The sequence below is a fragment of the Trichosurus vulpecula genome, chromosome 7, assembly GCF_011100635.1.
Source record: "Trichosurus vulpecula isolate mTriVul1 chromosome 7, mTriVul1.pri, whole genome shotgun sequence".
NCBI classification, from domain to species: domain Eukaryota; kingdom Metazoa; phylum Chordata; class Mammalia; order Diprotodontia; family Phalangeridae; genus Trichosurus; species Trichosurus vulpecula.
Window position 1 is genome coordinate 270,651,670 of NC_050579.1, and position 23,905 is coordinate 270,675,574.

Sequence of the window (23,905 nt, forward strand, 5' to 3'; positions counted from 1 at the left end):
GATATTTTTCAGCAGGATTGACCCCGTAGCGATTTATTTTACTGTTGTGGACAGATCTTGAGCTACCCCCAATAGATTGATTCCGGGGTTGGGGGGAAGCACCAGGTATTTCTTAAGCACTGTTCTTTAACCTGCTCCCAGGTTTGTCATCCAGTTGTTGGAGGACCTGGTATTCTTTGTCAGTGATGTCCCCAACAATGGGCAGAATGTTCTGGACATCATGGTGACAAAGCCCAACCGAGAGCGGCAGAAACTGATGAGGGAGCAGAACATACTCAAGCAGGTGTGTATCTGTGTTTGCATTTAGCCTCCTTGCCAGTCTTCCCCTTCTTGACCCCAAATCTCCCTACAGCAGGTAATCCCCAACCTTGAGCCTAGAGCTAGAGTAGAATGTCACATTTTAGCCTCTCTCTGGTGCCTAGGATGAGCTCTTTCTCCTTCTTCAAATGCCCCTCTCCTCCTGGGAGAGTGAGCAAGACTTAGGGATGGGTTTGGTTGGAGCAGCGTCGGAAGGGTCATGGAACTATAGATCTAAAGCTGGGAAGGATCTCAGAAAACATCTAGTCCAGTCCCTTCAATTCACAGATGGGGGAGCTGAGACCCATGGATGTAATGTGACTTCAGTGTCAGGAGCCTGATTTGAAGCTAAAGCCTCTGAGTCCCAAACCAAGAGGTTTTCCATTGTGAGAGTTAAGGTTTAAATGTAAGATCAATGTTAGAATCAAGGGTTAGAATTAGGATTGAGGTGAGGAATAGGATTAAAGTTAGGATCGGAAGAACAATTAGGTGATGTTAGGGTTAGGACCAGCTAGATCGAGAGCTGGGCATCTGGTCTGACTGCCTCAATTTACAGATGAGAAAATTGAGGCTCCAGGAGGTTAAGTTCATTGTTCAAAGTCGCAGAGGTAATAAGAACCAGGTGGAAGGTTTGAAACCAGCTTCTCTGATTCCATAGTCTATGCTCTGTCCATTGTAACAGGCTTTGGGGCACGAGAAAGAATTTGTGTCAAAATGGTGAATTAGGTAAGAACTCTGATCAATGTAATGTGAGAGAGGTGGCAAATTCAGGATGAAGAATAAGATATATATTTTTCAGACATGGCCAAGGGGGAATTTACTTTCTTTGACTATGCATATTTATTACAAGGGCTATTCTTTTCTCTTCCTACTTTCTTTCCTTCCTATCTTCTTTTCTTCCTCTTTCTCTCTTTCTCTTCTTTGTTCCTTCCTTCCTCCTTCCATCCCTCCCTCCTTTCCTCTCTCTGTCTTTCTTTCTTTCTTTTTCTTCCTTCCTCCCTTCCTCCCTCCCTTCTTCCCTCCTTCCCTTCCTTCCTTCCTTCCTTCCTTCCGTCCTTCCTTCCTTCTTTTCTTCCTCTCTCTTTTTCTTATGGTGGTAGGTGGAAGGGGGAATAGGGTGTGGGTAATAAAGAAAAAAAAAGGAAGAAAAAGGATCATTAAGGCATTTTATTTAAATGCAGAGAAGACAAGTCTGGAAAGAAGCACAAACAGGACGGCTTTGAAAACTACAATTTAAATTTATTATGTCTTTTTAAAAAATCAAGCTGTGGTTTCATGTACAATCCTCTTTTTCATTTCTAATATGCATATGGAAATGCCTGTCTAATTTGGTGTTTATTAAGTTCAGAAAAAACAAGGCAAAAATTCAGGGTAGGCCAAAGAGTGGGGTGAGGGCGGGGCCTAGAGTTGCATAAGGTTAAGATTAGGATTTGGGGCTTCATCTTTTTCTCTTCCTGTCATCTGGGCCCCTAGATCTTTGGAATCCTGAAGGCCCCGTTCCGGGACAAGGGTGGTGAGGGTCCACTGGTAAGGCTGGAGGAGTTATCTGACCAGAAGAATGCCCCCTATCAACACATGTTCCGCCTCTGCTATCGTGTCCTGAGGCATTCCCAGGAGGACTACCGCAAGAACCAGGTGGGCTTGCTCTTCCTGTTTTGACTAGCTTTACCTGTCCACTCTCCGCATCTGCTGCTCCCTGGGAATGGCCATGAGGGATTGGGACACTTTGGGCCAACAGGAAAGCTTGCTGGCTCCCTGGCTGAGCTTGTAATCTTTCCTTCTAAACAGATCCTATCATTGGGACTGCAGTTCACTGGATCTCCCATATTTGCTTTCAATCCTTCCCTCTCCCTTCACCTCTTATATCCCAAGTCTAATCAGTCCCGCCTTTATAGTCCCTCCTTCATCTCTCATTTCCCCTCTATCACCACTAGCCCTACCCTAGTTTAGACTTTTGTTGCTGTTTGTCTACATTATTGCTTCTTTCAGGTTTTCCATCTTCTTTCCTCTTGTGTCCAGTTTTCATGAACTGCTGGGATAATCTTCCTCTTGTGTCCTTCTGATCCTATCATCCTTCTGCTCAGAAATCTTACGGGATTGTAGATCTAGACAAGTTGGAAGGGACCTCAAAAGCCCTTTGGTCCAACCTCCTCATTTTACAGATAAGGAAATTGAGACCCATTGAAGTTGTGATTTGCTCAGGGTTCCAAAGGTAGTAATTGTCAGAAGCGGTATTTGAACCTGGGTTCTCTCTAACTCAGGAGCCAATGTTCTTTCCACTATCACTCCAGTTCATCAATAGCTGTCTTCAACTGCCTCCCTAGTGAAATTCAAGCTCTTCTGTTTGACTTTCAAGGCTAGGGTCTGGGGAGGCTGGCTCTTTCCCATAGATTAAGCCCTGTTAAGTCTTTGGTCTCTCTTCTGTCCCTTTCCCATCTCTCTGCCCATCCAGGCAAACTTGAGAGTTTGGGGAGAAGGGAGGATTGGGGGGCAAAACCAGAGAACATGGTATTGGGCTCTTGTGATCTGTCCCCAAACCCATCCTTTCCAGGAACACATAGCTAAGCAGTTTGGGATGATGCAGTCGCAGATCGGCTACGACATCCTTGCGGAGGACACCATCACTGCCTTGTTGCACAACAACCGGAAACTCTTGGAGAAGCACATTACTAAGACAGAAGTGGAGACATTTGTGAGCCTTGTGCGCAAGAATCGAGAGCCCAGGTCAGGGGCCCGCTCCTTTCCCCCATATGTCCCTCACTTGGATTTCCAATATCCCCCTATCACACTGCAGTCATCCCTTTACTTTTCCATTCACTCCATCTCATTCCCATATTGCTTCATTCTTAACTTACCCTTTTATGTTCTACTCATCCCTACTTATCCTCCTTTCCCTACTCTCCCTTTTCATCATCTGTTCTCCATTCACACTTAAGTTAACTCACCCCTATTCATCCTCCATCTACGTACTTCCCATTCACTCTCTACTCCCTTCTCCTTATTCCCCTACCTTTTGTTAATTCCTGCCTTATCTGCTTACCCTGCAGTTTATATCTATCCCTTCATTCTATCTCAAACTCCCCTGTACTCTCCTCCCCTATCTATTCTCACTTACCTTCATCTTATTCCTCTTACTCTTCATTTGCTCCCTTTACCTTCCATTCACTTTCCTTCTCCATTCACCTCCTTATCTTACCATCTTTCTAATTCATCACTCACTCACCACCTTCAATATAACCTCCATTTATCATCTCAATTTCCTTGTACTCATTCATCTCCCACTCCCTATACTATTCACTCCATCCCTCATTTTTCTACTCCCTCATTTGACTTCTGTCAAATGATCACGATCATGTGACTCTCCACTCATTCTCAGTCCTTCTCCTCTCCCACTCACTTGCCTCATTTCCTACCCCTTTCTTGTTGGTGACTCTCACTAAAATTACTTGAAGAAAGGGTGAAGTCATGGCTAAATGAATTCTTGAGTCAAACCCAGTGGATCGGTTAGGCAGCAAGTTCTGGGGGAGATTATATGATAACCGAAGAGTCCCACCTCTGACCCCTGATTATAGCTGTCAAAGTGTGGAATAGGCATCTGTGAGTGAGAACAATTTGGCTGTAGCTAGAAGTCTTTGACAACAGAACTAATGGCTACTGGTTGGGGATATTGTAGAGAGGACTCATGATTTGGTTAGGAGTCAGACTCCATTACTTCTGAGGCCCCTTCCAGCTCAGAATCCATCAACTCTGGTCTCTCTCCACCATCCATCAGTGAAGCATTTATTAGGTGCTTATTGCGTAACTAATTAATTAGCCTATTAGGTAGCTAGGTGCTGCAGTAGATGCAGCACAACACTTGGAATTGAGAAGACTTGGGTTCACATTCTGCCTTAGACACTTAGTTGTGTGACCCTGGACAAGTCACTTAACCTGTCTCCCTCAGTTTCCTTATCTGTCAAAAGGGGATAATGAAATACACCTGCTTCCCAGTATTTAATATTTGTAAGGTGCTTGTTAAACCATAGCATGCTAAATAAATGCTAGCTATTATTATTAACAGTCCCTGCCCTCAAGGAGTTTATATTTTATACACACACACACACACGCATATGAGTAAATATTTAATATATACAAAGTAAAACAAAGTAAATTGGGGATGAGACTATTAGTTGGAGTTATCAGGAAAGGATTCAAGGTGGTGACGGTGGAGGAATGTGGGAGATTGTCTGGGGAAGAATTAATATGGCCTGTTGAGAAAGAACAACTTGGTGGCTTTAAATTTAATTTTTTTCCAATGAATAAAACATTTTCTTTCCCTCCCAGTGGGGGGAACATTAAAAAAGAAAACTCAAACACTTGTAATAATAATTGCTAATATTTATATAGCACCTACTATGTGCCAGGCACTATGTAGGCACTTTAAAAATATTATCTCATTTGATCCTCATGATAACTCTGGGAGGCAGATGCTATTATTGTGTATAAATGAGGAAACCGAAGCATTTAGAGGTTAAGTGACTTGACCAAGGTCACATAGTTAGTAAGTGTCTGAGGTTGGATATGAACTCAGGTCTTCCTAACTCCAGGCTTCCCAGCTATCTGCTGCACCACCTAGTTGCCCTAAGATAAATATGCATAGTTAAGCAAAATGAATTCCTGCATTGGTCCATGTCCAAAAATACATGTTTTATTCCGCACCTTGAGTCCACTACTTCTCTGGCAGGAGGTGAGTAGCCTGCTTCGTCAATCCTCTGGAATTATGGTTGATTCTTGCATTGACCAGAGTTCTTCAAGTTTCAGAACAATTGTCTTTCTAAAGTTGTTATATACTGTGTAAGTTGTTTCCTCGGTTCCGCTCCCTTTCCTCTTCATCAGTTCACAGACCATGATTTGTAGAGGCATTCCCCACTCGATGGGCACCCTAACCAGCTCAGGTAATCACCACAAACTGACTCCTTCTTCACTCATTTCTTCAGGTTCCTGGACTATCTCTCTGACTTGTGTGTGTCCAACCACATCGCCATCCCCGTCACCCAGGAGCTCATCTGCAAATGTGTCCTGGACCCCAAGAACAGCGACATTCTCATCAAGACAGAGTGAGGGCTGGGTCTTCTCCCCATTGACTTCTCTTTCCTCCTTGATCATCAAGGCCCTGCCTGGTCCTCTCCCACTTCTTGGGTCTAAACCACGATTGTCTCTCTCGTAGGATACTAAGATCAGTCATCTTGGTCCCAATCACCCCTCACTCCCCCAACCAGAGAACCAGGGGCTATGTCTAGGAGTTCATGTTGAAGCTCTTGAATATCTTCTCTCCCCCCATCCCCTTAAATGTATTTCTTGAACATCTATAGCATGTAATAAACACAGGGTGAGGTACTGTGGGAAATATAAAGGAAGAATAAGATATGTAGCACTCTTTTTGGCAAGAGTTAGATGGGTTGCCTTATGAGGGGACCCACATCGATAGAGGCATAACTCTTAGGGTCTTTATTGACTCAGATCCCCTTGCAAGGCAACCTGTCCAAACTTTGCCAGAAGGGATGTTACCAATAGTATAGGAGAAAAAACACTGGATTTAGAGTTAAAGGACCTAGGTTCAAATCCTGCTTGGGACACTTAATAGCTGTGTGACCCTGGCAAGCCACTTAAACCTCTATGGGCCTCAGTTTCCTTGTCTATAAAATATTGGAGTTGAACTCAATAGCCTCTAAAGTCCTTTCTAGCTCTGTGATTGTAATGATATACAAAAACGAAGAGGTTAGACAGAATGTCTTCTAGGGAGCTTTTTGACTTCAGGGGTATGCTGGTAAATGTTTAAAAACAAATTTCCCTCCCCCTAAAAAAGGAATGCTCAGATACACTTTTAAATTTAATCTACATTATTAACACATTTTCCCAGCACTCTGTTACTTGTAGGCAATGAACAGAACAGTAAATCAATTTGTAATGTTTGGTTTCTGAGGTGTAAACGCTCACTCTGAAAATTAAAACTATCGGTTCTCTCAAAGCCATCTGAGCTGGCTCCAGCATGCTCCTATGGAGACTGTGTGATCTCCAGGGGTTCTCCCAGTTCTCAGAGTCTCTGATTTCCTCAGGATGGGAGTAAGTTGGATTAGGGTTCTAGAAGAATTCTGGGGTTCTAGAAGAAAGAAGCTCTCAAGCTGGGGCTCAAGCCGACTGGGTGTTTTCCTCACAGGCTGCGGCCGGTGAAGGAAATGTCTCAGTCCCACGAGTACTTGAGCATTGAATACTCAGAGGAGGAAGTGTGGCTAACTTGGAGCGACAAGAACAACGAACACCATGAGAAGAGCATTCGGCAGCTGGCCCAGGAGGCCCGGGCAGGCAACGCCCACGACGAGAACGTGCTCAGCTACTACAGGTAGGCAGCTCCATGGATCCCATCCAACCCAACCATCTCAGTGCCTTTCTGTTGGCTTCCCGGCCCCTCCTCCCACTGGAATGCCCTCCCTCCTTACTTCTCCCTCTTAAAATCAGTAGCTTCTTTCACGTCTCAGCTAACACTCCATCCCCTACGGGGGGAGCCGAGCAAGCTCCTTACCTTTTTGTTTAAATGACTCTTTTTAATAAAAGATCCTCAGAATGGATCTCTCGCCCTTATAGGTGGAAGTACCATAACTGTATTTTTTTTATCACTATCGTCATCACTAGTGGTGGTGATAATAGTATTGTCCCTTAGGGTTTGCAAAGTACGTTAACGTGCATTTCTTATTTGATTCTCACAACAGCCATGGAAGGAGAAAAGCTATTATTATAATTATTTCCCATTGTATAGATGAGGAACCTGGGGTAGATAGAGGTTAAGTGACTTGCCCAGGGTCACACAGTAAAGGTCTGAGGCAGGATTCCAACTCTGGCATTCCTGTCTCTAAGTCCAGTACTCTACCCATGCCACCACCAAGCTGTCTAGACCAGGGGTTGGCGACTCCTGCAACAATGCCAAAGGTGTTTTGCGGGTTTGGAGTGGGCCAGGCTGGGCCAGCCCCCAGCAGAATTGTGGAGATGGTGAAGCTTGGATGCTGTCTCCTGCAATCTCTGCCTCTTTGCTCCCTCCTTCTCTCTCCCTAATGCCATTGCTCTGTGCCCAGTCCTTTCACTAGGCTGATAGCCAGTGAATGCCTGCTGAAATGTTATCTGATCTGGCCTTGGGGTGTAACTGTCTTTTGGGCGGGCTGCTTCCCCTCCCCCCACCTGGCTCACCTTCCCTCTGCTTGAGAGAGCGAATACAGGAAGACTTGGGATGCAAGCCCTGTAAGCGGCTGATTCCTGGTCTAGATCCCTCCCACTGCAGTTTAAATAGCATGCTTTGACTCATCCTGGGCAGACACAGCCGTAGTTTCCTTCTTCCTCCCCCTCCTACCTTTCCCCTGTCCCTGCCCCCACCCACTTGTTGCCCCTTCTTAAACTGTATTCAAGCATCTGAAGGGCTTCTATGTGGAGGAGTACCCCATGAGACAGGAGCAATGCGTAGAAGCTTCAGAGAGGCAGGTTTTGGCCTGAAAAGGGGGGGAAAACCAATAATTAGAGATGTCCAAAAGAAGCATGTATTTTCCATGGGAGTTAGTGGGTTTCCCTTACCTGGAAGTCTTTGGACAGAGTCTGGATGACCACTTGCCAGAGATATTGTAAAGCCTCAAGTCTCCTCTTATTCCAAGCCATCATCTACCAGCTGTCAATGACCTTCCTACATATATATAGATATAGATATGTACATACATACATATATAGAGACATAGATATATAGATAGAGAGGCAGGTAGACATAAATATAGATATAGATAGATAGAGAGACAGAGAGATAGATAGATAGATATGTCACTCATCAGCTCAATAACCTCTAGTGGCTTACTTCCTATCGCCTTCAGGATCAGATATATAAGCTGCCACAACCTAACCCCAATCCACTGTTCTGGCCTTATTAATAATATTACATCACTCTCCTTTCCACACCTATCTCGGTAAGCTGGTCTTCTCACTGTTCCTTATGCTCACAGCACACTACCTCCCAACGGTGCCTTTCCATGGTCTGTCTCCCATGCTGGGAATGTACTCGCTTCTCACCTCCATCTTGCAGAATCCTTTGTTTCCTTCACATCTCAGCTCAAATAACCAGCTTTTATATGAAGCCTTTCCTGATCCCCTTAACTGCTAATGCCTTCTCCCCTACATTACCTTCTATTTATTTTGTATATGCTCATATGTACATCTTGCCTCCTTAGATCGAATGTAGGCTCCTTGAAGGCAAGAACTATTTGATTTTTGCCTTTGTATCACCAGCCTCTAGCACAGTGCCTGGCATATAGTAGGTGCTTAATAAATGTTTGTTACTGATCCACAGAGAAGATCTCTTCTCGAGGACAGACCAGAGGACCTGTGAGGTCCATTCCAGCTCTGAGGTTTTGTGATTCCTCACTCCCATTTCATTTTCTTCCCACCCCCAATGCCCCTTCAATCCTCCCCACTACCATTCTTCCCACAGATACCAGCTGAAGCTGTTTGCCCGCATGTGTCTGGACCGCCAGTATCTGGCCATCCATGAGATCTCTCAACAGCTGGGTGTGGATCTGATCTTCTTGTGCATGGCGGACGAGATGCTGCCCTTCGATCTACGAGCTTCCTTTTGTCATCTCATGCTGCATGTGCATGTGGACCGAGACCCCCAGGAACTCGTCACCCCAGTCAAGTTTGCCCGCCTCTGGACAGAGATCCCCACAGCCATCACCATCAAGGAGTGAGGCTTGGGCCCATGAGAGCCAAAGGGACCATAATGAAGGGGAGCAGGAAATAAGGAAGTGGGCCAGAGGTTGAAGGATGGGTGCCCTTCTAGATTGGGGGGCGGGGACACTGAGGGAGTAGGCAGGGGCTTGATTCCCCTACCTTCCTTCCTTTTTCTCTTCCCAACCCGTCCCATCTCCCCACCCTGTTCTTCTAGCTACGACTCCAACCTCAATGACTCTCGGGATGATAAGAAGAATAAATTTGCCAATACCATGGAGTTTGTAGAAGACTATCTCAACAATGTGGTCAGTGAGGCTGTGCCCTTTGCCAACGAGGAGAAGAACAAACTCACCTTTGAGGTAGGACCTTGGTGGCCAGGCAGCTAAGTGACACAAAGGATAGAACATTTGGCCTGGAGTCGGGGGAAGACCTGAGTTCAAATCTGGCTTCTGATACGTCCTAGCAGTTTGACCCTGGGCAAGTCACTTCATTTCTAATTGCCTCAGGAATGAGGCAACTCGTCTGTAAGATGGGGATAATAGTGGCACCTACCTCCCGGGGTTGTTGTGAGATCAGATGAGATAATAATTATAAAAGTGTTTAAGTGCCCGGCATACTACATACATGTTATATATGTTTGTGTGTGTGTGTATGTAGATATATGTATATGTACATATAAATGTTTATATATGTACATATATGTATATACAAATGTTAGCTATTATTATTATTAAAGAGAAATGGGGGCACAGAGCTATATGAAGGAAGGCTCAAGGAATGGGAGGACAAATCACTCGACAAACATTTCTGAAGCTCCTGTTAGATGCTAGGTGGGACAGGGTGCTGGTTTCTAGACTACAGAGAAGCTGGATGACTGCTTGTCAGGGATGTTAAGGCAAGGGATGGAGTCGACTTGATGACCAATGAGGTCCTTTCTCAAAATGAACTCACACATGTTGGGATCCTCTGGTTCTAGATTCAGCCCCTAACGTAGGTCAAGCAGAGCCCCATGGTGCCTTCATGGCATTGATGGAGGGAACACTGGACTTGGGTTTGAATCCTGGTCTTGTCACTTACTGCGTGACCTTGGACAAGTCACTCCTTCTCTTTGTGCCTAGTGTCCTCATTTGTCAAATGGAGATGATAACCTTTTGGCATAATCGATCAATAGGCATAATCAATCAACATTGATTCAGCCTTTACTATGTGCCAGGCACCCTGCTAAGTTCTGGAGATACAAAGACATACAAAAAAGGCCCTTCCTTCCAGGAGCTTACATTCTAATAGAAGACAACGTTTGAAGATGTTTTTGTAGAAGACAACAATTTATGTAAATAAATAGGTACATACAAGGCACACACAGAGTTGATGGAAGATAACTTTAGAAAAGAAAATACAAATGTTTGGGGATACCAGGAAAGGTCTACTGTAGAACGTGGCATGTTAGCTAAATCTTCAAGGAAGCCAGGACTTTTAGGAGGGAGAACATTCCAGGCACAGGGCATAGCCAGTGTAAAGATGTGGAGATGGGAGATGGAATGCAGAGATTAGGCATCCTGGGAGACCTGGGTTCTAGTCCCACCCCTGACACATACTGCACGATGCTCACCACTCAGAGCCTCAGGTAGCTTTCTAAAACCCTAAATTACAGAATGGTTGCTGGCCTGCATTGGTAGAGGGGATATCTTCATTTAGGAATGCCACTAAATCTCAAGTCTGTTCAAAAAACAAAGAAAAAACCAGCTGAAACCCAGAACCCCCAAATGTAACCCTACTCACCTAAAAGGACCAGTGTGAGAAAAGCTCTTTGCAAATCTGAAAGTGTTATGGAAATGTGAGTTGTTAGTTCTGGCTTTTCTGGAAATAACTCAACATGTGAGTCATTTCCCCCTCTGAACACCAGTTTCCTTATCAGCAAAAGAAGGGGGTTGGACTGTGATCTCTGAGGTCCCTTCCAGCTGAGATCCTGTGATTCTTCTGTGATTTCTGTGAACACCCTTGTCTAAATCTCTTTCTGGGTAGCAAAGGGGAAGCCTGGTGTGCAGGGGGATACTGAAAACCTGAAGGGTACTGCCTGGAGGTGGGCTTTTCTCTACTACCTGATGTTAGTCGGGGAAAGAGCCTCCTCCGGATTTGCAGCAAGGTCCTTCCACTTAATCCTTATCCCACATGACCTCTAACAATTCAGCCACATCTCCTCTTCCCCCATACTCATCTTCTCCCCTTGCAGCCTCGGTTCCTGGGCTAAGAAAGTCCTCTTAGCTAGCATACGCCCTTGTTCCAAGCTTATTATGTCAGCCTGTTGTTACAGACACAAAAATACAAGAGGCAGAATCCAGTCACTCTTGGATGACTGTTGCCCGATTTCTTTCCAGCCTACCTCCAACCTGCCCCTTGTTTAATAATAAAGTCATCATAATAGCTAGCCTTTACATGCTGCTTTAAGGTTTGCGAAGCTATGTACAAATATCATTTCATTTTATCCTGACTACTACCCTGGGAGGTGTGTGCAATTATTATCCCTGTTTTACAGCTAAAGTAACTGAGGTTGAGGGAGGTTAACTGATTTGCCCCGTCTCGACTCCTAAAGGGCCTAGCGCTGGATTTGAACTCAGGTCTTCTTGCCTCCAGATTTGTTGGCTCTGACCACTGGAAATTTGGCTTCCTAGGGTCCCAAGCCCATGGCCGTTTCCACCCCGGGATAACTCTGTAGTGTCCCCTAGCCTAGGGTCCCGCAGGATGGGGTACAGAAGGGCACAGCCCTCCTCAAAGACCCTGTTACTGTTCAGTGGTTTCAGTCATGTCCAACTCTCCCTGACCACGTTGGCAAAGATGCTGGAGCGGTTTGCCATTTCCTTCTCCAGCTCGTTTTACAGATGAGGAAACTGAGGCAAACAGGGTGAAGTGACCTACCCAGGGTCACATGGTTTGCACTCAGGTATTCCTGACTCGAGGTCTGGTATTCTATCCACCGAGCTATCTCAGAGACTGAGTTTCTCCTAATAACTCACACTGGGAAATTTGTTTAAACTTTTCATATCGTAATAATAGCTAATGTTTATATGAGTCTTAGATATACAAGTGACACATTTGATCCTCATAGCAATCCTGAGATGGGTACTGTTATTATTGTTTACAGGTGAGGAAACCGAGGCTGAGAGAGGTTAAATGACTTGGGCAGGGTCACACAGGACATTTGCGTCTGAGGCTGGTTTTAAACTCAGGTCTTCCTGACTCCAAGTCCGGCGCTCTAGCCCTGTGCCTCCCAGCTGTCTCTTGAAGCTTTTCCCCTTTCACGCCTCTTGTGGTAATGAATGGTGCAATGGGGGAAAATATTCAAACAAACAACAGCAGCAAAACCCTCAACAAACCCCCTGCTTCTCATCCTAGCTAGGCTTTCATCGTGCTTCGTGACTTTGGGCAAGTCACTTTTCTGAATGTTAATCTCCTCCTCTGTAAAAAGATTACTACATTGCCTACCTCACAGGCTTATATTGTAAGAAAACAGTTTTAAAACCTTAAAGCTCCAAGGAGCTATGGAATCATTTTTCTTCCCATGATGATCTCCAATCCCGTATGCTTTCAGCCTGTGCATCGCCAGTCTGGAGCCTTCTTCTTGCCCACACCTCTTTTCTTTCTCCCCAACAATGTGCTGCAGGTCGTCAGCTTGGCCCACAACCTCATCTACTTTGGCTTCTACAGCTTCAGCGAGCTGCTGCGCCTTACCCGGACACTGCTGGGCATCATCGACTGCGTGCAGGGTCCCCCAGTCTTGTTGCAGGCCTACAATGAAGATCCTGGGGGTGAGGCTGAGGCCCTGGCTAGGACCCTCCTGGCTAGACAGGCAAAGGCAGTCAGGATGGTGGGGGTGGGGTAATGTGTCTCAAACCCTGTTAAGCAAAACTCAGGTAAAGGAACTTGGGTTGTTTAGCCTAATTGAGAGAAGACTTGGAGGTGAGGGTTAGGGGGCTGTGATAACTGCCTTCGAGTCACCTGCAAGGACTAGATTTGGGCTGTCTGGTCCTAAAAGGGCCAGCCAGGAACAAGAGTGGCAGGGTAAAGAGGCATATTTGAGTTCTTATCTAAGCAAAACCTGTGTTATTAGAATTATTCTGTGGAGGTAATGAGTTCTCTGTCACCAGAGGGCTTTCATCCAAGACTCGGATGTTCGCTTGTCAAGGAAAACAGGTGTTCTTAACCATTGTCTGTGTCATGGACCTCATTGGCAGTCTCTGGGCCTCATGTGATATCTTTAATGATATCTTTAAAGGCATAAAATAAAAGGCATGGGATTAGAAAGGAAAGCAGTAATATTGAAAACACAAGTTCATGGACCTCCCGGTTTAAGAACTCCTATTGTTGATGGAAATTCTGTTGTTTGCCTCTGAAATTATTTCCAGATCCGAGATCCTGAGATTTTATCAATGCAGGTGTCTTGACTCCCTCTGTTAGAAATGGGATAATGATGCATTCTGAATTCGATAAGGGCTGGCTCTCAGATTCTCCCAGGCATACTTGTCCTGTGACAAATTACAATTCACCCTGCCACCAGATAAATCCATTTTCCCTCATTCTGGCCCTTGCTTACCTCCCTCCCCTTCCCCTTGCTTGACTGGGCTAGGCTGGGTACCCCCTTGAGGTCTCCTAGAGACCAAGGAGTCTGTGTCAGCCCTTAGCACAGGGCCTAGCCCTTAATATTTATTGACGGATTGTCGGCTACCTTTAGTAGCCACTTCCTGAATTCTAGTTAACTGATTGACTCAATCCCATGGAGGTGAGCTTCCAGTCTAAGGACGGAGACAAAGTTGTTTCCCTTAGGAAACTCCCAGCCTGACCAGGGAAACACTCCTCATTCTTAGGGAGCTCCAAGTCTGGTATGAGGGATACAAGTCTGCCCTCAGAGATCTTCCAGTCTGACGGAAGAGACACAATCCCAGAGCCTAGCCAGCTCTTTATGTGTGTGTGTATAATATATATGTATATGTATTTTTATATGTATCTATTACATATATTTTCAAAATAGTATTTTAATTTTTCCCCAATTACATATAAAACCAATTTTAACATTCTTTTAAAAAATTTTGAATTCCCAATTATATCACTCCTTCCCTCCCTTCCCCCCTCCCTTAGATGGTAAGCAATTTGGTATAGGCTATACATGTGCAAACATATTTCCGTATCAGTCATCTTGTAAAAGAAAACGTGAACCAAAAAAAAGAAAAGAAATAAGTGAAAAATAGTGTGCTTCAGCCTGTATTCAGACTCTTTGTCTGGGGGCGGATAGCAGTTCTCATCATGAGCGCTTTGTTGTTGTCTTGGGTCACTGTATTGCTGAGAATAGCTAAGTCACTCCCAGCTGTTCATCGTGCACATTGCTGTTACCGGGTGCAGTGTTCTCCTGGTTCTGCTCGCTTCACTCTCCATCCGTTCATGGGAGTCTTCCCAGGTTTTTCTGAGATCATCGTGCTCGTGATTTCTTACAGCACCATAGCGCTCCATCACAATCGCGTGCCACGACTCGCTCAGCCGTTCCCCAGCTGATGGGCATCCCCTCAATTCCCAGTTCTTTGCCACCATAGAAGTAACTGACGACTCTTTATGTACAGTAATGTCAAATCTAATCTCAGATTGGCCTGCGAGATGCCATCCACCAAGGCCCGTGTTCATTCCATCCCTAGTCTTATTTCTCATTGGGCCCCAGGCTGACCTGTTTACTACCCTGTCAACATCCTCTTCATTTGTATAGGGCCTACTATGTGCCAGGTACTTTGCTAAGCACTGTACGAATATTATCTCGTTTGATCTGCTCAACAACCGTGAGAGGCAGGTGCTATTATCATCCCTATTTTCCAGATCAAGAAACTGAGGCAAAGAGAGGTTGAGTGACCTTGCCCAGGGTCACATAGCTCATAAGTATATGAGGTTAGATTTGAACTCGGGTCTTCCTCCAGGCCCAGGGCTGTGTCTACTAGCTGCCTTCACATAACTGCCTCCTGCAGGCCTTTCTCCTCCCCCTCCTGACTCATCTTGTCGTTTATCCAAATGCCTGGCCTCCCAAACTTAAATCAGGACTCATTAATGGGTAGGTTAGCCTTCCCTGATTAATCCTGCCCTTTTCTTACTTCTCCTTTATGCTCTGCTTCCTTACTTCATGTGTATACCCAAATTATGCAATTAATTAATTTAATCAATTTTTTAGGAAGTGCTTACTACGTGCCAGGCAATAGCGAGGTATAAAGAATGAAACAGTGCCTGTTTTCAAGTAGTTATATTCTAGTGGGGGAGATAGGCACACATATAAATATATGCAGCATAAACATGAAGTGAATAAATAAATAAAGCTGCCAAATATAAGCTAGTTTGGGAGTAAGGGCAGCAGCAGTTGGTGTCTTCATGTGTCTGCTGAATTGTGTCTGATTTCTGCATCAGAGAGTAGCTATGTGTGTGTATGATGTGGCCTGTCTCCTTGGTTAGGATAGGACAAGATTGGGAGCTCTCTGAGGGCCCCACTCATTCCCTCCCAGCTCCTAGTGCAGGCTCTAACACAGAGAAAACCCTCAGAATAGGATGGGGCTTGGAGACAAGGGCGGGATGGACTCAGGCTTTTCTATACTTATGAAGTGTAGAAGAGGTGGCTGATGCCCATGAGCAGGGGTGGGGGGGGTGACAGAGCATCCTCTCCCTAGCTTACCTTATCCCTCCAGTTCCAATGTCACCTAACACATCTGGCATTTACCCCAATCTCCTCCAGGGAAAAATGTTCGTCGGTCCATCCAGGGGGTGGGGCAGATGATGTCCACCATGGTGCTGAGCCGTAAGCAGTCCATCTTCAACGCTCCCAGCCTCCCCACTGCCGGGACCCAGGAGTCAATGGACCGGGGAAAGTTCGTGGAGAATGAAGACATTGTGGTGATGGAGACCAAACTCAAAATCCTAGAAATCCTGCAGGTAGTTGGGATGGCAGGAGAGGGAGAGAAAGGGAATAGTCATTTACACACGCACACACACACATACACACACATGCTTATTCTCTTTCCCGTGTGTATGTGTATGTGTGTGCATGTGTATATATATATATATATATATATATATATATATATATATATACACACACATATATATGCACATACACACACGCTTATTCTCTTTCCTGTGTGTGTGTATACATATACACACACACACACACACATATATATATATATATATATATATATATATATATATATATATATATCTCACCTACTATGCTGAGCACTGTGCTGAGCAATTTTTTATATATATTAATTCATCCTCACAACAACCCTGTGAAATAGGTGCTATCATTATCTCCATCTTACAGTTGAGGAAACTGAGGCAAACAGGTTAAATGATTTACTTAGGTCACACAGCTAGTAAGGCTGGATTTGAACTGAGGTCTTCCTGACTCCAGGCCCCGTGCTCTATCTGTTGGACCATGTAGCCATCATCCTCTTTGCTTCAGGCTGTCGAGCGTAACTGCTAGGTTGGCATCTGCCCAACAACTGCCCCCTGTAGTTCGGGTAGTGAGCAGGTACAGTACTGGGATAGGAAGGATATAATAATAGCCCTGTATTTCAGGGTTTTCAAAACCCTTTCCTTCCCCCTGCCTCTAGAGGAGTATTGGGAGCACAGAATTCTGATGGAGGAAAATTTGAGATGGAAAGTTGGAGTGAGGTAAAGCTGTGGTGCTTTGCATCCGTCTGAATGGTGATGTAGTTGTAACAGCAACGCTGCTTGCAGCTGTAAGACCAATAACACCAGCACACAGGAGGGCTGCTAGCAGAGGCTCTTTGATCTGCTTTTCTAAGGAAAGCAACTTTAAGGGGTTTATAATCTCACTTTAATTAAACATATATACCATTCACTTAGTTCAGGGGAAAAGTCAGCACCCTGAACTTCAGAGAAAATACAAACAGAAATTACAAGCAGAGAAATAAAAGCCAACAGACAGGGCTTCTAACTGTCTGACCAATGAAGTACATACATACATAGTTACCAGACAGAGAAGCACTAACATCTGGGTTTTCAAAGCCTGGGGTGGGGGAGATCCTTAATGGCTACCCAGAGTCTCATCTGGCCAAATCACATGGACACTCTTCCAATGAATGAGCCCCAAAGCAAAATGCTAACCTCAGAATATATATATGCACTTCTTCAGGGTCAGAGGGCATCACAACCCTCTGTGACCCAGTGCCTAAGTAGAAATTAGCAAAAAGTGTGGGCCTTCCTGAAAAAGGTGCCTCCCCTAATCAAGCTTCCCTTAATGGGCTCCATATGAGGCCTATTAATGGGCAGGGAAGATCTTCAGTTCCATTATCATTACAGTGGTACAAATGCATATAGTGGGTGCAGAAAGAAATGAAACAGAAGCCTATGATCAAGGCTCCATTTGGTTTATATATCTTGAATTTCTGCAATATCAGACACATTCACATCTAGTAGTGTCAAAATGCATCCAAAATACAAATGGAAGTTGGTTTAAAAAAATCAGAGTTTGGGGCTATCCATACTTCTTTGTTACTATCAATTACTGAAAGGAATTTGCCCCTCCATGATGGGGGTGAAGATGGGGGCAGAGTGGAGACCTCACCTTCTCCATTTTGCCAACAGTTTATTCTCAATGTGCGACTGGATTATCGCATCTCCTACCTGCTCTCAGTCTTCAAGAAGGAGTTTGTAGAAGTTTTCCCCATGCAAGACAGTGGGGCTGATGGGACAGCTCCAGCTTTTGACTCCACAAGTAAGCGTCCCTGGGCTCTTCTCTGTCCAGAGTCTTCCTTCCTTTCTGCTAGGGAGGGTGGGCTGGGGAAGGCTGTCTTTCTTGCCTTCCCTGGAATGGGGGATGGGCTCATAGACATTGAGTGGCTTGTGCAGGGTCACGTGGGGAAGTCATGGTAGACCCAGGATAAGCTCCTTGTGGTTCTTATTACCACCTTGTCTTTTCTCTGCCTCTCTCCACAGCCGTTCTCCTGCCTTGAGGCAGCCAGCTCTTGCTTCTCCTTACAGGGCTTGCCCTCTGCTCTGATAAGCTTTCCTTTACTTATTTTGTTAAATTTTATTTTTCTCACTCTCTCTGGGGTAAAAAAAGGAAAACAAAATCCTTGTAATGGATACACATAGTCAAGCAAGATAAATTCCCACGTCGGGCATGTCTAAAAAATGTGTCTTATTCTGCATATGTGGTCCATCATCTTTTTGTCAGGAGGTGGGTACTCCCACTTCCAATATCTGTTATGTTCTTTACTGTAACCTTGTGAGGTAGGCAGGTCAGATATTATTATTAATAACCCTGCTTAACTGGGGAGAAAACAGATGCCTAAAGATATGAAGTCACATGCTTAAACAAATCACAGTACCCAAAAATATGTTGTAACTGGAAGGGAAACCCTTAGTGAGACCATCTATTCAATTCCCCTCCATCCTACTTTACAGAGAAGCAAACCAAGACACACAGAGGGTAAATGACTAGGCTTGAAGTCATTGGCAGAGCAGGGATCAGACCTCGGGTTTCTTGGTACCCTCCCCAGCATTTTACACAGCATCACATCACCCTGATGTAAAGTGGATTCATTTTGGCTGCTGCATTTGGTGGTTCCCAAAAGAGACTGGGAGCCTGTTGGTGGGTCTGCTTGCCTCGGGTCTTCTCCCTTCTGCAATCCACCCTCCATTCAATCATCAAAATGATTTTCCTAAACTGCGGGTCTGACCTCTACCCAGTAAACTCCAGTGGCTCCGCATCACCTCCATGATCAAATACAAAATACTCTGGCATCCAAAGCCCTTCACAACCTAGCCTCCCATCTTTCCAGCCTAATTGCCCAACACACTCTATTAGATCTAGTGACACTGGCCTTCTGGCTGTTCACGAACAAGGCACTCCTTCACTAAGCTTGGAGCATTTTCTGTGGCTGTGCCCCATGCCTATAATGCTCTCCCTCATCATCTCTGCCCACTGACTTTCTAGGCTTCCTTTAAGTCACAACTAAAAGCCTATCTCTTACTGGAAACCTTCCTCAGGCCTTCTTAATTCTATTGCCTTCCCTCTGTTAATTATTTCGTTTTTATCCTATATATATAACTTGTTTATATATATATATATATATATACATATATATATATGTATGTGTATATGCATGTGTATATGTATATGTATGTATTTGTTTGCATATTGTCTCCCCAATTAGATTGGGGGCTCTTGGAGGGCAGGACTGTCTTGTATCCCCAGCGATTAGCTCAGTGTCTGGCATGTAGGAAGCCCTTAATAAATGTTTATTGATTGATTCATTGAGCCTGAATACCCCTGATGGGCCATGTGCTTTGGTGGGGGTAGAGAAAGACAGGGGGGATAGAGGTCTGCAGATAGGCAAAGGAGATCAGCTAGCTTGATCCCTTGATCTGTCGAAAAAATATCCCCCTTCTCCCCTCCCTTCTGTGTTTCATCCCTAAAAGCTGCTAACATGAACCTGGATCGCATTGGGGAGCAAGCAGAAGCTATGTTTGGAATGGGGTGAGTAAGATCAGGTCTCTGCACTGGAGGCCCTGTTTAGTGGGGGAAGAGGAGCTCACCCTTATGGCAGGTGGCAGACCAGAAGCCCATGGCCAGAAGCTTTCTCAGAACGAATACAGATAAAAATCCACATTCCTACTGCTTTCCCCCTTTCCTGCCCCAGATTCTCTGAGACACACCCACCTCTCACTGGTTGATGCTCCCCCCTGCCCCGTCCCCCCACCCCCAAGCCCAGGAAGGTCTACTTGAGTGCCCCTGTGCTCAGAGGTCACCTTGCTTGTTCTACTTTCCACCTGGATCCATTATCCATCTATCCAGGACAGGAGGGCCTTTGGTTAAATGGGCAGAGGTAACTTCCTATCAGACACAGGTTGGAGTAAAAGGAGGGGCAGTTCTTCTTTTAAGGTTTCCTTGAAGTATGTTTACCCTTGTCTAGGAATTTTGCTGTTCACCCTCCTCTTTGAAACTCAACTTCTTAGAAAGCAGCAAGGACATTCCTTCTCTTTATAGTCATTCTCTCTGCTTTGCCCATTCCCTCCCTTCCTCCCTCCCTTCCTTCCCTCTTTCCTTTCTTCTCTATTTCTTTTTCTCCCTCCCTCATTTCCTTCCTTCCTTTCTCCTTCCCTCCCTCCTTTTCTTCTCTCCTTCCTTTCTTCTTCCCCATTTCCTTATTTCTTTTCTCTCTTCCTCATTTCCTTCCTTCCTTCCTCCCTCCCTCTCCCTCCCTTGCTTTTTCTCCCCTCCCTTCCTCCCTCTCCCCCTTCTCTCCTCCCTTTCTCTTTCTCTCTTCTTCCTTTCTTCTTCCCCCATTTCCTTATTTCCTTTCTCTCTCCCTCATTTCCTTCCTACTTTCCTTCCTTCCTCCCTTCCTTCCTCCCTCCCTCCCTCCCCCTCCCTTGCTTTTTCTTCCCTCCCTTCCTCCCTCTCTCCCTTCTCTCCTCCCTTTCTCTTCCTCTCTCCTTCCTTCTCTCCCTCCCTTCTTTCCCTGACTGAGCAGGAAGACCAGCAGCATGCTAGAAGTGGATGACGAAGGTGGGCGCATGTTCCTAAGGGTGTTGATCCATCTCACCATGCATGACTATGCCCCTCTGGTCTCCGGCTCTCTGCAGCTGCTTTTCAAACACTTCAGCCAGCGCCAGGAGGTCATACACACCTTCAAACAGGTGAGGCCCCTTTATGCCCTGCCTGCCTCCCTCTCCCAGCCCAGACTCCAGGCTGTAAATCCTCCTGGAAGAGCCATCAACACCATGAGGGCCAGTTCCACCAGAATTAAAATAATATCTGCCAGGGGAGTGGTGTCTCTCACACTTCTTCCCACTGGTTTTTCCCAACAGCTTTGTGGGGGTGGGGGGAGCAGAGATTAAGCAGCCACTATGTGCTAAGCTTTGGGTATGCAATTAGAAAAATTAAAATAGTCTTTGCTATCAAAGAGCTCACACTCTAATCGGAGGAAATGACACGTAAAAAGAAAGTTTAGCTGGAGGACAGATGGGAAGGCCTAGAAGTCTTATGGATTCAGCAGAGGGTCATGTGGCAGGACCCAGCCGTCTGATGACTGTCCTGGGAGACCAGGGCATAGGAGCAGAGGAGATGGTCATGTGGTCCTCTATCTGACTCATCCCATCCAAGCGAAGGAGGAAGGCAGAGATGAAGGGTGACACCAATAGTGGCAAGGAGTCCCATAGCTGGACTGAGCGGGGAGAGGGGAAGGCAAATGGAGGAAGGGGGCCTCTGTAGTGGTGGGTTTTCCAGCAGCCTGGGGAGTGAGGAGGGAAAGCCTAGAGCAGGGGTGGGGAACCTGTGGCCTTGAGGCCACATGAGGCCTTCTAGGTCCTTGGGTGCAGCCTTCTGACGGAGTCCAAGTTTTACAGAACAAATCCTTTTATGAAGGGGATTTGTTCTGTGAAGTTTGGATTCAGTCGGAGGGCCACACGTGGCCTGAAGGCCACAGGTTCCCTACCCCTGGCTTGGAGAGTTTAAGCAACTCGCCCAATGTCATCACACAGGTAGTGGTAATGATAACAGCAAAAATTTATGGAATGCTTTTAAGATTTATAAAGGACCATGTCGTCCTTTGTGTGTGCGTACGTATGTATATGCATTTATATACACACAACACACATGTATACACACCTACATACATACAGATAGAGAGAGAGAAAGGATTAAACATAGACATAGCCATGTAGGCACATACATATGCGTAACGCACACATACATACAAACACACAAATACATATATTGATATTCTTACTTGATTCTCCCAATAGTCTTTGGAGGTAGGTGCTATCACCACCCCCATTTTACAGGTAAGGACAAAGAGGCTTGAATGAATTTAAGTGACTTATTTGCTTGGAGTCACACAGCTAGTAAATGTGTCTGAATCAAGATTTGAATTCAGGTCTTCCTGATTCCTCGTCCAGTGCTACATCTGCCGTACCCCAGAGCTGCCTCCGGGAAGTGACAGACAGAGCAGGGGTTTGAATTCAGGTTCCATGACTTCAAGTTTAGCTCTCTTTGTGTTGCATTAGAGAGCTAATGAATAACACGGTTGAAGTGGGAAGCGGTAGGGCCAGAGTGTAGGGAATTCGAGGCACTTCTTCTAGCTCTGTCCTCACCCGTCCTCTCCCTTAGGTGCAGCTACTGATCTCGGCCCAGGACGTGGAGAACTACAAGGTGATCAAGTCTGAGCTGGACCGGCTTCGGACCATGGTGGAGAAGTCAGAACTGTGGGTGGATAAGAAGGGCAGCAACAAAGGAGAGGAAGTAGTAGATGAGAAGAAGGAGAAGAAAGAGGTGAGGAGGGCGGGAGTGGGGAGCAAGGGTCAAGAGCAGGAGCAGAAACCAGCGAGGGCCTTGGTGGAAGAAGGTGTGGGCTTGAGTTTGGACAATCACCTGACCCTGGTCCTTAACTTTGGCCTTTTCTTCCCATGCTCCTAGCACCCCACAGATGAGGAGGGCTTCACCCAACCACCTGGGGAGAAAAGCAGCGAAAACTATCAGATCGTCAAGGGGGTGAGTGGTGGGACTGGAGAAGGTCGGATGGTGTTGAGAGACTGGGATGGGGGGTGGGGTTGAAGGCCTGGTTCTAGGGAGGAAGTCCCCGAAGAGGAGCTACACTGTAGAGAATATCTCTATGTACCTCCTCCAAGGGTCACCTGAATTAGCTATGATCTTTGGTTACCAGTGGGCACAGTGTGGTGTGTGTGTGACTAGATTCTCTAATTTCCCTTGTCTTCTAGCCAACCAGCTTTTTAATAGACAGACATATATCTAGCTAGCTAGATGAAGCATTTAAATGCTTACTATATGCCAGAGCCAAACACTGTGCTAAGCCCCGGAAATACAAATAGAACCAATAAACGCTAGCTGGAAGGGGAGAGAAAGGGAGGGCATCTGTACAATGACAGGGCTTCTGGTGAGGAGCAGCAAAAGACCAGACAATCAGGAGGGAAGCTGGGAGAGAAGTGAGCGGGGATGACCCTGGCCTCCTTTTGAAATGGCGGTCCTGGTAGTAGACCTAGGAGAAAATGTAATAAAACATAAAAGGTGATATCATTTGGCTTTTTATTAGGATTTTTTTAAAATGTTGAAACTTTGGATTGAATTCTATTAAATTTAATGGAACTCAGTTTCACAATTAGGTAATTCCTTTATTCAGTCCTTCATCTATCTATCCACCCATTTATTTATCTATTCATTTCTCTATCTATTAATTTATTTGATGAGTAGGATCAAGACATTTTGACAATTTTTAGTTTTTCTCAATGATTCATTTAGTCTTCCTGTAAACTCTTTTTCACTCTCAGATTCTGTTTTTTTCTTTAAAAAAAAATATTCTGGAGCCTAGCATCCACACCCAGGAGGGCACAGTTTCACCCCTCCTAGGGTGTCCTGCCCCTGCTTCATGACCAGAGGCTTGGTTAAGGGGCAGAGGTGAGGCACACATAATAGCAATGTGTTTTCTGAATTCCTGTTTCCTCTAATTCGTTCCCCCACCCTATTCCTCCACTATTTCTCCCCCAGATCCTCGAACGGCTAAACAAGATGTGTGGTGTTGGGGAGCAGATGCGGAAGAAACAGCAGAGGTTGCTCAAGAACATGGATGCCCATAAGGTCATGCTGGACCTGCTACAGATCCCATATGAAAAGGTGGGGATCAATCCCTAAACCCAGTTCCTTACCCTGACTCTGATCCAACCTTCAACCCTCACTTTCTCTGATTCTGCCCCGTGTTCTAATTCTCACCCAGTCATCACTCTGACCCCAGACCTTAACCCTCACTTCGAATCCCTCCCTCTTTACCCTGACAATGACTCTTGGTGTTTCACCATGACTCCAGCTCTG

The 23,905-nt window shown here is 45.5% G+C and overlaps 1 protein-coding gene across 1 annotated transcript in view; it reads left to right on the forward strand.

The window, feature by feature from the left end:
• ITPR3 (inositol 1,4,5-trisphosphate receptor type 3) overlaps nt 1–23,905 on the forward strand; it is a 123,062-nt gene that overhangs the window by 59,715 nt on the left and 39,442 nt on the right. Inside the window, exons 14-28 of the mRNA XM_036767319.1 lie at nt 142–283; nt 1,771–1,932; nt 2,849–3,021; nt 5,274–5,393; nt 6,494–6,676; nt 8,795–9,046; nt 9,248–9,392; nt 12,692–12,836; nt 15,785–15,981; nt 17,662–17,791; nt 19,501–19,558; nt 20,556–20,721; nt 22,193–22,354; nt 22,499–22,573; nt 23,585–23,710. Coding sequence (XP_036623214.1) covers nt 142–283; nt 1,771–1,932; nt 2,849–3,021; nt 5,274–5,393; nt 6,494–6,676; nt 8,795–9,046; nt 9,248–9,392; nt 12,692–12,836; nt 15,785–15,981; nt 17,662–17,791; nt 19,501–19,558; nt 20,556–20,721; nt 22,193–22,354; nt 22,499–22,573; nt 23,585–23,710 — 2,236 coding nt within the window. The remainder of the gene's footprint in view (nt 1–141; nt 284–1,770; nt 1,933–2,848; nt 3,022–5,273; nt 5,394–6,493; nt 6,677–8,794; nt 9,047–9,247; nt 9,393–12,691; nt 12,837–15,784; nt 15,982–17,661; nt 17,792–19,500; nt 19,559–20,555; nt 20,722–22,192; nt 22,355–22,498; nt 22,574–23,584; nt 23,711–23,905) is intronic.